The 13,203-nt window shown below is 55.6% G+C and overlaps 1 protein-coding gene across 3 annotated transcripts in view; it reads right to left on the bottom strand.

The window, feature by feature from the left end:
* Nucleotides 1-13,203, bottom strand: part of RBFOX3 (RNA binding fox-1 homolog 3) — a 346,648-nt gene that overhangs the window by 169,777 nt on the left and 163,668 nt on the right. For all 3 annotated transcript variants that reach the window (XM_032456692.1, XM_032456690.1, XM_032456691.1), the window contains one exon: nucleotides 6,432-6,539. Coding sequence is in view for 2 of the 3 variants with exons in the window: in XM_032456690.1 (XP_032312581.1) it covers nucleotides 6,432-6,539 (108 nt within the window). In the remaining variant the exon portion in view is untranslated. The remainder of the gene's footprint in view (nucleotides 1-6,431; nucleotides 6,540-13,203) is intronic.

Here is a 13,203-nt window from a genome sequence, read left to right as displayed (position 1 = left end):
ACCCCAGCGTCCACGGACGGACGGATGGATAAACATAATGTGGATAAACACCGTGGAATCTTATTCAGCCTTAAAAAGGAAGGACCTTCTGACACGTGCTATGTCATGGGTGAGCCTTGAGGACACTATGCTCAGTGAAAGAAGCCGGACAGGAAGGGGCAAATACGGTCTGATCCCATTTACCTGAGGTCCCTAGAACAGTCAACTTCATAGAGAAGGGAAGCAGAATGGCGGGTGCCAGAGGCTGGGGGACGGGGGTGGGGAGTTGGTGTTCAATGCAAACAGAACTTCAGTGGTGCAAGGCGAGAAAGTGCTGGAGATGGATGGTGGTCTCGGCTGCACGACCATGTGAATGTCCTTAATGCCCCTGAAGTGTTCACTTACAAATGGTTAGAATGGTAAATTTTGTTCCATGTATTTTACCACAATTAGAAATAAATTTATAAAAAATGTGTACATCCCCCGAGCTCTCGCTGTGCACCAGGCACTGTCCTGGTTCCTTCACACACAGTAAACACCGCTTCCACCCTGTCAGCAGTCCTCCAGGAAAGACGTTATTAGCCTTTCTTATAGATAAGAAACTGACGCACAGAGATTCAATAAATTGCCTAAGGTCACTTGCTAGTAAGAGACAGAGCCAAGGTTCAAACAGGGTGTTCCACATGGCAGGCACCCCACAAACAGGTGAGGAGCTCAAAGAATGAGTGAATAAACGAGTGAGTGAGTAATGCCAAACCCCGGACTTACACTGTTGAGCTTGCCCTGGCTTCTCAGGTTTCTGTTTCTAGGGGAGGGCGGGGAAAGGGCTGTTGGTGGTCGGGACAACTTTAAAACAGAGTAGCTCTAAATATTAATCAAAACTTTACCTGCGTGAGAGGTTTTACTTTGGGACGATGGAAATGACTTGGAACTGGACAGGGGGGACAACTGGGCTACACTGTGGCTGTCCCACCTGCCGCTAAGTTGTTCACTTTAAAGTGGTTAATTTTATGTTAGGTGAATGTCAACTAAATATATTACTTAAAAAATACATATATAATATACACCATATCCATATACATAATTTCAGTACACACCCTGAAACTGAATACAAATATACCAGAAGTATGTCTACCGGTGGTTCATCTGGTACATGGTTGAGAAAAACACACAGACACTGCCCGTGGGCACCTGAGGCCAGGCCTGCGTGGCCTGCAGGGAGCGGTGGACCTGGGCGGCTGCAGCTGGACTTGTCAGGGCAAAGACACCCCTGGGGAGGCCATCACGCTGTTTCAGCGTAGTGACACCGCCACACACCCCTGGCACCGAGCCTGTGGACACTAGCCCGCAGGCTGGGGATTTGGGGTCTTCAAACCTGACTGTATTCAAAGTCCCTAAGCATTTTCTCTTCAGAGGCTTGTCTGTTTCATTAAATAGTAAGTCACGTGGGCCGGGAGCACCGACCTGCCTCAGCTCATCAGCACCCATTTCCCTTTATCTCTGAGACAGAAATGATAGTTGATCCCCAGGAATGGTTGCTGGGAGCCGGCCACCTGATAAATAGCGGTGATTAATAATGAATTAAATTAACACCACCTTTCAGGTGGCAATAGGGCAACAGGGAAGGGCTTTCAGACACTGTGTGTATGCACGAGGGTCTGTGTGCATGTGTGTATGAGAGCGTGTCCGTGTGCACGTGAGTGTGTGTGCACGCGTGCGTGTCTGCACGTGCCCCGCTAGTGTGTGTACACGCCCGCACGCACATTCTGTGGACCTGGGAAGGGCATCCATGGAGGAAGGCACAGGGACGTGAAGCCGGATGTGAGTTGGGATTTTACCTGCTGTGGCTGCATTAATATCCTGGAGGAGCCTGTTTCTCAAAGATTTGGGCGGTATATTTGCAGCCTCCTTAAATGTAAGTGACCATCTCCTAATTCCTGTTTGGAGAATCAACCTTCTGCTTTCTCCAAGTGTGGCACAGGGTTTTGGAAATAGGGTCAGTGGCCAACGCCTGTGTTAGTCCTTGGGGAACATCCCTGAGGGGATTGGTTAAGGAAATCACGGTGCTTCTCTGCAGTGAAATAATATTCAGTCATTAAAAACAAGGTGTTTTCTTTCCTTTTCTAGTAAACAATCTTATGGTTACCAGGGAAAGGGGGTGGGAGGGGATAAATTTGGGAGTTTGATATTTGCAGATGTTAGCCACTATACATAAAAATAAGATTTAAAAAAAGTTGCTTTTGCATTGCACAGGGAACTACGCTCAATATCTTATAATAACCTTTAATGGAAAAAAATGTGAAAATGGGTCTATGTGTGTACATGCATGACTAGGACACTGAGCTGTACACCGGAAATGGACACACTGTAATTGACTGTACTTCAATTAAAAAAAAAAAAACCGAGGTGGCCAGCATCCTAGAATATGTCCCTGATAATACGGTCAAGCAACAACAACCAAAACAAAAACCCCAGGTTACAGAACAATGAGCGTCGCGTGAAATAAATCTGCAAACTTTTATGAGCAGAAAACTGCCTGGAAGATGACAAAACACTGAGACGTGAAGGGCGGTTATTTCTAACAGTCGGATTGTGGGTGTGTGTGGTTCTTCCTTCATTTTTCTCGTCTGTGTTTTCTACAACAAACATCTATTGCTTATGTAACAATGGAAAGGTTGAAATAGCCTGTTTTCATCTGCAAAGAAAAAAAAAAAGATTGCACTGAAGGTCTTCAGACCCTCCCAGCCCCAGGGGAGGAAGGGCAGAGGGTTTTCAGAAGCAAAGACGAGGGAGACCACGAAAGGGCTGGCACTCTCGGCTCCGACGGTGAATCCGTGAGGGGTTCTCGGGGTGGTATGTGCTCACGCCCACGGGTCTGTGGCAGAACCAACTCCTTCACTCTTACTTGGTCCCTGCCTCACACTGCTTCCCTGGAGGGTCACACACTCATTCCTCAGTCGCTGGACGGCCTGTCTTAGGGGCCAGGTGCCCTCCCAGCACGGGCCTGCTCTCATCCGGCGCTGGCTCAGCAGGGCCCGGGTGTGGGGGAGCCCAGGGCCCAGGCAGGGTAGGAGGCGCTGTGCAGGCACCCTGCCCTCCCCAGGGTGGCTCAGTTCCTGGAGACGAGGCAGACCAGGCACGCTCATCCCCAGAGCACATGCGCCCGGTGACATCAACTCATGCCTCCTCCGCCCCGCCCCGCCCGGTGGGCCAGCGGACAGGATGCTGGTCACTGGAAGTACGGCGATGCCACCCCTCAGAGGTCCTTCGTGACTCAGGGGCGCCGCCGCCACACCTGGCTGAGGGTCTGGGGACAAGTCCTGGGCCTTTCAGAGCCCAGGCTCCTTCTTGGTCAAAGAAGGAGGGAGCTGGACAGAAGATCCCTGGGTCCTCCCGGCTCAGACGTTCGGTGACAGTCTATGGGTGCCAAGGGGTGACGCAGCGCCACACTCTGCTTTGACAGCAGCTGGACCACAGCAATATCCTCTACCTGCTCCCCTCATATTTCAGGACTGGGAAGAGATTTCTGAGAAGGAAAATCCTTGAGAGCTTGGAGTGTCTGTCTCTCTCTTGCACACACACACGCGCGCACACACCAAGCCACAGCTCAACCCCACGAAAGGCCGTCAGTGTTGACTCTAAGCCAAGGACACAGCAGACTCCGGCGACAGCTCCCGAGCCCCGGGGCTCCTACTCCGGGGTCCCCACTCTCTGTCCTGCACAAACTCCTGCCCGCCCAGGCCAGTCTGGGGCCGTCACTCCCACAGCCAGCCAGACAGACACATGCTCCTCCCAAGTTCACGGACAAACCACATCGGCATGGCACGCACGGAGCAAGGGATCAGAAGACCCAGCAGATGTGAGTCCCAGTTCCAGCCCCTCACTTACCAGCCCCCAGGGCCCTCATCTGCAGTTGGGGTGGTGATGGGTCCGACGGGGCTGGGTGAGGTTCAGCCGCGGCAACCACAGAGTCACAAGACTTCTCAGCTCGAGGCTCTGAGCTGGCCCCTCAGGAGAGGTGAAGTGTCCTCTCCCACCAGGCGCCTTTACACTCGTGGCCCAGCCCCAGCTGCCCTCTGCCTGAGCACTGCGGGTCCCAGAGCGCAGGGCGGCGGCGAGGAGGCCCGACCCACCTCTGCGGTGATGTCTACCACGGGGTAAAATGCCCGTGGACCGTCAGTCTGATCCTGTCTCTGATTTATTATTCTTTATCTTTTCTGCACACACCCAACCTGCCCCTAAACAGAAACAACGAGGAAACCCTAAAAACGTCAGCAAAACGACCAGAAAAGCCAAAAAAGATGCAGAGCTGTTCCAACAGGGATGCCTCTGGTTACAGAAAGACACGCTTTCCGGGCGCCTCTGTCTCCTAAGGAAGGCTCCTGCCCTCGTCTGCCCGCCCACCTGCACAGAGCGTAACTGAAACGGGCTGGGAGGCCGCCTCTCCAGCAGGCCCCTGGTCTGCCCAGGGAGGGAGCGTGTGGAAAAGGTGCCCATCAGCTCTTTCTGCCTCTTCCCGGCCCGTCTTCCTCCCACTCAGCCTGTGTGGGTCGGGCTGGCAGCAGGGCGGGCGGCCCAGCTCGGAGCTGGACACACTCCTGAAAGGGCAGGAGGCCTCCGCTGGGCCGTTTTTCAGACTTTAATTCCACTGTGCGAAACTTCAGAAGGCTTTCCACGTGCTCAGCCGAAATTCCCTCTCTGCCCCGGCGAACACCGCCTCCAAGAAGGACAGACGGCCGGATGCTCATCGGGAGGCCCGCTGTGGACGCCAGGGTCCGGCGGGCAGTCCCATTGCACAGAAGCAGTAACACCCACAGTCCGGCTTCATTACCAACCACTGAAACCCAGAAGGATTTGAACGACAGGAACCAAAGCTCCGTGGAGAACTTTCTGATTCTGGGCCTGCAGGCAGCCCTCCGTGGCCACATACCCAGCTGTGGGCCCCGACTCTGCCACACAGGGGCTGGTGGCAGTGACCTCCCTGTGCCCTGCTCCCCACCGAAGGAGGACAGATTCTAGGAGTGTCCCCCACGGCACCAGAAGAGAATAAATAAGACAGGGCTGAACCGTCCCCAGCCCCAGGCCCCCCCAGTAGTGTGAGCACCTCTGTGCAGAACGCCGGCTGCCAGCACACACCTGACGCTCTTGAAATTCAACTGTGAGCAGACCCTGGGCATGCCCATCTTCCCTGTGCCCTCCCTGCTCTGTTCCCCGGGCGTCCACTCTCTCTGTCCAGGTGTTTCTAACTCAGGCTGAACTATTCTGCCATGGACCCCAGGAGTGGGGGACAAGGGCAGGAGGGAGGGGTCTTGCCCAGTGACCAGCCCAAGGCCCTCTTCCTCTTTCTCTTCCAAGCACAGAGGAGTAGACACGGACGGTCAGGAGCAAAATGATGGGGAAAGGATGCAGGCAGGAGGGGAGGTGGGAAAGCCAAGGATGCCCTCCCTCTCGCCCTCCACCCAGATGCATGAAGGCCACGTCTGAGCCACCTCCTCTGCCCGACCTGGACGGCGGCCTTTCCCACCAGCGCCTCCTCCATCCAAGCTCCCTGGAAACCTGGGAGCGTTTCTCCACGCTGGTCCTCAGACTGGCCAGCAGGGCCCTGGGCCTCTGGCTGGGGAAAGGGGAGAGGCTGGGGTGAAGGGAACCGCACGCCCTGTCCGGGTTCCCCAGCCGTCGATCTCGGAGAGTCTGGGAGACAGTTTGGCCCTAGGCCCTCTGAGAGAGTTTTCTTTTATATTTATTAACCCACTTTCCCTCTTGGCCTTCAGAGCAGTGAGGACAGCTCAGCCAAGGCTATTAATAGGCCGAAGCCGCCCCCGGGGAGGACAGTGAGCGCAGACCTGCAGCACAGGCGCCAAGCAAGACGAAGGGCTCCGAGTTGCCTAAATTCAGGCTGCAGCCGTGTCGCGTGCTGAGCGCGGCCCACCCGGTGCCGCCCAGCCCGCTGCCCGGGCCGAGCCTTCCACCCGCCCCAGAGCCAGGCCTGAAGGGAAGGGACCTGCTGCCACCTGCCCGTCCGCCCGAGGTCAGGAAGTGGGGGAGGGTCTACAGAACGACCTGCAGTATAAATGACTCCTGTAAACAGAGTTTAATAAAAAGGCAGTGAGGGGATTTATGGGCAACCTAAGGATAATTAAAATTATTTATCTACTTACCTCCCTTGCTGGCTGATCAGTCTATTAATTATCTATTATATACTTGCTGATCTGCATTTTAGTGGAGGCACAGGGTGAGGGCAGGTGAAAAACACAGAGGGGTCTGGGAACCAGGCGGCGGGGGTGGGGGTGGACCCTCCTCTCTACCGGCCACTACTTCCCTGCTGACATCCCTCCAGGTCGCACTGCCGCCCGTGGATGTGCCCCTCGCCCACAGCCCCCCAGGCCTCTGAGAGGCCCCCGATCTGAGAACCAGGTTGAGCGGAGCAGAGTCGGACAGGAAGGGGCACGCACCTGTTTGCAGACGGGCAGCTCCTGGGACAGGGTCCCAGCCACAGGGGCCTGCAGACCAGCTCGAGGGAGACGTGGACAGAATCCTCCCTGGGCAGTTCTGACTTTGCGCTGCATGTAAAAAAGAGAAAACACGAGAACAAAACCACTTTCAATCTCTGAATATCTGGAGTGCCTCAGACACACGCTCTCCCGCACTCTTGATTAAAAATATCACAGGACAGAGTGTCATGGGAACGGCATCCTTTGAACGCTGCAACGAGAAACATTAGGGGGGTTATAACGAGGCGTCCCTGCTCACCGCCTCATGGCAGCGGACACTCCCTGCTCTGCCCCTCCCCTGCGGTGAGCCCCAGGACACCAGAATGGTCCCTGGGGCCCGAGGGGATGGGGCCAGCATGCCAGGGGGTCCAGCTGGCAATGGCCAGATGGGTAGTGGGATGGCCTGTGTCACTTGTTCCTAACATGGGCCCAAACTCTTCACTCAATCACAGAGCCAGGCTGGGGCTACAGCTTCACCCCCTCACCAGTCGGGGTCACCGGACTAGATTCCAGGGGTGCAGGGCTGACCCTGCAGTTTATCTAAACACTTAACCTCTCTCACCATCACCAGAACCAGCTGTGGGAGTCAACACCTTGAACAAATGTCTTTTGTATCTGTCTGTCTGTCTGTCTGTCTATAGCCACACGATTTATCTCCACATAGCCGTAGCTACGTACGTACACGTACACATACATAGGGAGACAGACACAGAGATGGTGTGTAAGTGGACAGATCATACTGATTCTGTTTGTCTGGAGAACCCCATCTGATTCAAGGCCTCCAGGGTCTCTCCAGCTTGCACGCTAAGAGACTGACCCTGTCCGTGAACAAACCCAGAAATGCCACCACCCCGGCCCCAGGCTCTGCCCAACATGCAGCTCCTCCTCCCAGGGAAGGAGCTGTGCGCCTGCAATGGCGTCGAAGCAGGTGGGAGAAAGAAGAAGTGAGGGGCTGGCCATCTGCTTGGCAACAAGCCCGGAGCCACCGGGCCCTCTGGAGTCTCTGAAGTGACGCCCAGCTCCCTTCAGCTGGGGCCTCACCATCTAACCAGGCTCCCCGCATTTGCAGGACAGTCCTCTCCACCCCTCCCCTGTGCGCCTGCCCACTGCCCCTCTCCTCCCGTGCCTGACGATGGCTTCTCAATTCTGATGATGCACCAATAACTGCAAAGCCAAACGCCGCAGTTAGCAGCGCCGCTGTACTGTAGCTAATCGTTTGTGGAATCGATTCGCAGAGTTGCGTGTGTGCAGCGAGGTGGGGCCGCGCCCCCGAGGCTGCTGCAGCCCCAGGAGTTAGTTCCAAGAGACAAAGAAGGGGGACAGGAAAGGAAGGGAAGAAGGCGACGAGGAGAAGAGCAGATTTTCAAAACGAAGGGAACTGGAGATTCCCGACTGTGACACAGAGAACAAGGGGGCGCAAGCTGCATCCCGACTCAGGGAGGGGCGGGGACATGGAGGGTGACGGGACCCTTCCTGGGTCCCCGTCCCCACAGCCCACAAGGCTCAGACCTGCAAACCCTCCAGCTCCTCCAGGCCTATGAACACCCCGGGGCCTCTGGGGCTCAAGTACTTAAGATTTCATTGGTTTAATAAATTGTGCTGCCCGAACACAGACGAGGATGGGGTCCGGTGGGGGGTGCTCTGCCGCGGCTCCAGCTCCCCCACCCCCGGGCCGGGGGAGCGGGCAGAGGGAAGGACAGGGGCTCAGGCAGGGCGGTGCCTCTGATCATAAAGACTCTGGGGAATGTCTTCTGCTGTAACACATTAACCCTTTCAGAGACCCTAGAGGGAAACTGAGGCACGGAACCTTGAAGAGCCCCCCCAGCCCCCGAAGGGTATACAGCCTGCACACTGGCACATCTCAGCCCGGGCCCAGGGAACCTGGCTGGAGAACCTGGCTTGTGACCGCCACACCGGTCTCACTGTTGCCACGGCCACCACTGGGTGACTCCGTTTCCCCCTCGGTGAAGCTGAGACAGGAGGGAAGGGGCGGGGCACAGCCGTTAAGAGAATGACACAGGGATCAGCGCCAGGATGGCGGCAGGCTCAACTCCCAGCAGACCTTGTAGCCCCTGATGGCAGGAGCTTCGACCTCCATCATTTCTATTTTTTCCCTAAAAACAGTGCAATGTGACTAAATGTTAACCATTGTTAATTGCAGGTGGAGAAACATAGATATTTATTATCATTTGCCTTAATTATAGAAGTTCTCCAAAAAGTTTTTTGAGACAAGCATGGTTAGATTGTAAGCCCCTTGAGGGAGTGAGAGACCCCGATGACACGTGTGTGATCACTCAGCAGCAGGCGAGGTGTTTTCGAGCCTCAGTGACTCAGTAGAACCCCATTGGCCAGTGGCCAGGATGGCTTTATAGATGAATGACGGTGTATATGGTGTTAACTCTGGAAGGAAGAGTCAGGTCTGCCCTTTCCAAGCTCCCTCCATTTAAAGGACAACAAACTAGTCTAGAATTGTTGCTTCACCTGCCCGCTGAGGTTTTCCTTAGACACAACCAGCCTGAGCAAACAGGAAGCAGAAACAGCTGCATTCCAAACAAGGTCCTGGCCGTGGGGACGGAAGCACATCCTCGAACATTCTGGAGTCCAGAGCATCTGTGTTTCCAAGAACTCAGGGGCTCTCATGCTCCTCTGCCTGAAGACCGCAAGGGGCGGGCGCAGGGCCCTGGGGAGCAGAGCCTCCCACGCCGAGAAGGGCGCCGTGAGGCCCCGGCAGCCCGGAGGCTTCCCCTGCTCCCCACAAGCAAACACCTTCAAGCCGACGAGGAACCAGAACTACCCCAGAGGGGACTTCAGGGCGGCTGCTCCGCTCTGAGGCCGACTCCTAGGAGCTTTCTGGCAGGTCTGCCAGAGAGAGGTGGAGACAGGGTGCCCCACAGCCAGAAACCCAGTTCAAGATGATGTCCCCCAAGAGCTGCCATCTGTCGTCCACCGGGCTGCACACGCACGCTTGCCCATGTCCTCCAGGGCCGGTGCGTCTCCTCGGCCGTGCCACGCGGGCAGATGTGCCCCGGCTCTGGCTGATCTTATACGGCTCCACTCTTCAGTATTACAAGCTAATCAAAGCTGCATGATCAAATTCCAGGTCATTACTCAAGGAAAAGGACCCCTCCGTGGTCGCCAGCCGCAGTTTCAAACCAATTAAAATAAGCCTGGCATTTCTGCGGGCCGCTGCCGTGCCCACCAGCCCTGAGGTCTCAGAGGGCCCACGCTTGCAATGAGCAGGACGCAAGAAATGTTAATGGAGACGCTGAAATGCCACGCCGGGGGGATTCTCGTAAATAAGGCCATGCGAAGAGGCAGGGGGAGAGTCTCCTGAGCTAACCCTGGAGGGAACTTCAATAAAAACGGGATTGGATTGGAAACAATTCACTCTGCAAGGGATGGGTCTGCAGGCAGGGCTGGAGGGGGCCTCGGGGGAGGAAAGCGATTTTATTTCCTGTTAGTTCCCCTTTGCAGGTGTACAAGCTCCCTGCTGCTGGCACCAGAATCTGCCAGGGCGGCAGTGCCCACTGAGCAGGCGGGAGGACCGGGCTGTAATTTGCTGGGGGCGGTTTAGCGAACAGGAGGGTGGGGGGCTGGAACAGAGCTGCGGAGGCGGTGGGGGGTCTTGGGGCTGAGGAGGCAGCAGGATGTCAAGGAGGACTCGGCAGTGTCGGGGCTCACAGCCGTCTGGCAGCCGCTCTGAGCTCTGCTGGGTCCTGCTTCAGGAAGGTCAAATGTCATCCGTGAAACAAATGGGTAAGGTTCCAGAGAACACAGCCCAGCACCCAGATCAGCAAGTAGGTGGGGCCTGGCCAGCGGCCCAAGCTGGGCTGTGTAGCTTGGTGTCAGCGCGGGGTCAGCCCGAGGGGGTGCCACCCCACTGGGCGGGGCTGGGGCTGCTGCCTTTGTTCCCCTCCAGGACTGTCTGGGGCTCACAGTTCTGCCCAGTGCAACTGAAGGACCCCCAGAAATGAGAAAAGGAGAAGTCACCAGGCCAAGCAAGAGACTCAAGGAGTCTGGGCTGGGTGAGCTGGCCCAGCAAGCCTGGGCCCTTCCCCGCGCAGCGCCTCCCCCCAAGGCCGCCATGCTTCCCCCATCTGCTTCTGTCAATCAAACTCTACAAACAAAACAACAAACCTTGTTCCAGTGAGGGTTGCCAGATTTCTCAAATTGAATTAGTGGATGATTAGTTAAAATTGAGATTTCAGATAAACAACGAATAATGTTTTGCATTTTGTTTTTTAGTATAAGGATGTATCACACAATATCTGGGACATACTTATACTAACAAGTATTCATTGTTTACCTGAAATTAGAATTTAACCAGGTGCCCTCTATTTTTACCTGGCAACCCCAGCTTCCAGCTGTCTGACTGCCCAGCCTAAACACACACACACACACACACACACACACACACACACACACTCACATGCACAAACACACATCCTTCAAAGAAAGAGAGAAAGAAAAAGAAAGGGGGGGAGGGAGGGAGGGAGGGAGGAAGAAAGGAAGGAAGGAAGGAAGGAAGGAAGGAAGGAAGGAAGGAAGGAAGGAAGGAAGGAACAAGCTAACACTTCACAAGGACCAGCCGCCTGCCTGGTTCTTCCCCCCTGCTCTCTCCTGGAGCCTCCTCCCATCACCCCCACAGCCCCATCATTCAGACACAGAGGCTGGGGCTCTGGGACTGTCACTTGCCCAAGGCCGCACGGTCAGCACGCAGCCTGGCTGAAACTGCAGACCCAGGTCATTCGCATTCCAAAGTCTGCACTCTTTCCACCAAACCAGACCCAATGCATCAAATTTTAGATGTTTATTTCCAAACAAAACGTCCATAAGGAAGTTGCTATTGATTCTGCAGTCAAGCCAATGGACAGCGTCTGAAGCCTTGGCTCAGACCCACACCAAGCTCTGAACAAAGATGCTGTGACAGACGAGGGAGGCCCGTGGTCAGGGTGCTCACCCGGGCTGGAGGTGTGGGTGAGCACAACTGGCTTCCATCCCTGAGGGTGGTGGCTTGGGTCCACTGGAGTGCTCTGGTGGCACTCAAGTCCCAAGGACGTACAGAAAGGGACATTGGTGCATGTGGGAGGGCATTCCAGAATAGAGGATTTCTGCCCTGGACACCAGGGAGTGGACAAAACGTGGGCCCTCCTGGGTTGAAAAGGTAGACCTGAGACTGTCTGCAAATGGGCAAGGTGTCCCTGAACCCTCGACTTCCCCTTATCAACTGGTTGCTTCCCAGGCCACTGGTAGCTGGTTTAGAACCTTGCTATGTGGTTAGAACCACAGTCTTCAAAACCAACCAACAAACAAAAGAATCTCAGTCTCTGATGGGGCTGAGGTGAGTCACAGGGCGGCATGACCCACCGGGACCATCCTCCAGGCAGGGGAAGAGGTTGGATCTGGTTGACGACCAGCAAGACAGCGCACGGCACGCTGACTCCCGTGTCTTAATCAGCTGGTTTCATGATGATTCTTCTGGGAATGGAAGTTAAGCTTTATCATGCTTTACCACTTTGTCGCATCTAGAAATGTCTTTTCATCCTCGCCTCTTAGAAAAACAATCGTCTCATGGGTTGGAAACACCTCCAGCACAACAGGGTTGGTCAGACCCTCCTGTGAACTGCTGGCCTGCTGCTGGCAAAGTTCAGGAGTAGAAGGAAGCGCCTGCCCGAGAGCTGTCCGCCGGCCCCGGCGAGGACGAAGCCCTGACGTGAGTGAAACACAAGTGCTCGGGGCCCGAAGATCTGGATGGTCCGGGTGTTACCTGCTCACCCAGGGGCCAAGGAGAAACCCAGCATGGGGCTGAGGAGGCCACAGGGAAGAAAAGGAGGCCATCGTGGACTGTCCAAAGCTCCAACCCAGAGGACAACACCAACCACGTGTTAAAATCCAGAAAACAAAACCGCACGGGCAGACGAGCCAGGGAGCTCGGCTCCATGAGTACGGCCGGCGCCCCCTGCTTTTGTTCCCACACTCAGCCCCTCCACACCGACCACCTTCCTCTCTCAGTAGCACAGCCAAGAGGCCGTCAGAGGACTAACATCGGGACGTTTGCTCTATTTGCCTGGTGGGGATTTGTTGGAACATTCTGTGCCAAGAGTTGAATTTTGAGATTTCCCATGTAAGGAGGGAAGGCTCTGGTGGGTGGGGGAGGAAGTTGCTGCTGGATTGTTGGCTCCTGCGGAGACAGCCCCCCGTGAGGAGCTAGTTTAATTACAGGCAGGTTGTTGTTTTGCTTTTTTTTTTTTTAATGTGACCTACTTCCCAGATGGTTTCCCTGCTTCTTTTCTGCCACAAAAGTGACAGACTGGAGCAAGGAAGGAGGAGCCTGTGACCCCTGTGTCACCCCAAAAAAGGAGGGAACCCGGGAGACGGTGAGCCTCAGCTGCAGGGGAGAGCTGAGGCAGCTAAGAGGCTGGGGGTGGGGGGCAGAAGGAGGAGCAGCAGACGCTCTTCCTGGCCCTTCGCAGGACACACAGCGACCTCCCCGTACAAACCCCCTGGCAGGCCCTGGCGGCGAATCCCCGGGGAGTCTCTGCCGGGTTTCTGGGTTCAGATCAGCTCGCCAGAGGGCCCTGAGTAAATTAACGCCGAGGGCAGCCTGCGCTGGCTGGTGTGTTCTGTGGGGCTGGACCATTTGTGTGGCCTGTGGCTCCCGAGATGTGGGCAGCTTCCCAGAAAGCTGTGGTGGCCTTGCTGCCTGACCACTGCAGATGTGGCCTCTGGGGGG

The sequence above is a fragment of the Camelus ferus genome, chromosome 16, assembly GCF_009834535.1.
Source record: "Camelus ferus isolate YT-003-E chromosome 16, BCGSAC_Cfer_1.0, whole genome shotgun sequence".
Taxonomy (NCBI): Eukaryota; Metazoa; Chordata; class Mammalia; order Artiodactyla; family Camelidae; genus Camelus; species Camelus ferus.
The sequence above is the reverse complement of the archived record's forward strand: the minus strand, read 5'-3'. Positions and strand labels throughout refer to the sequence as shown.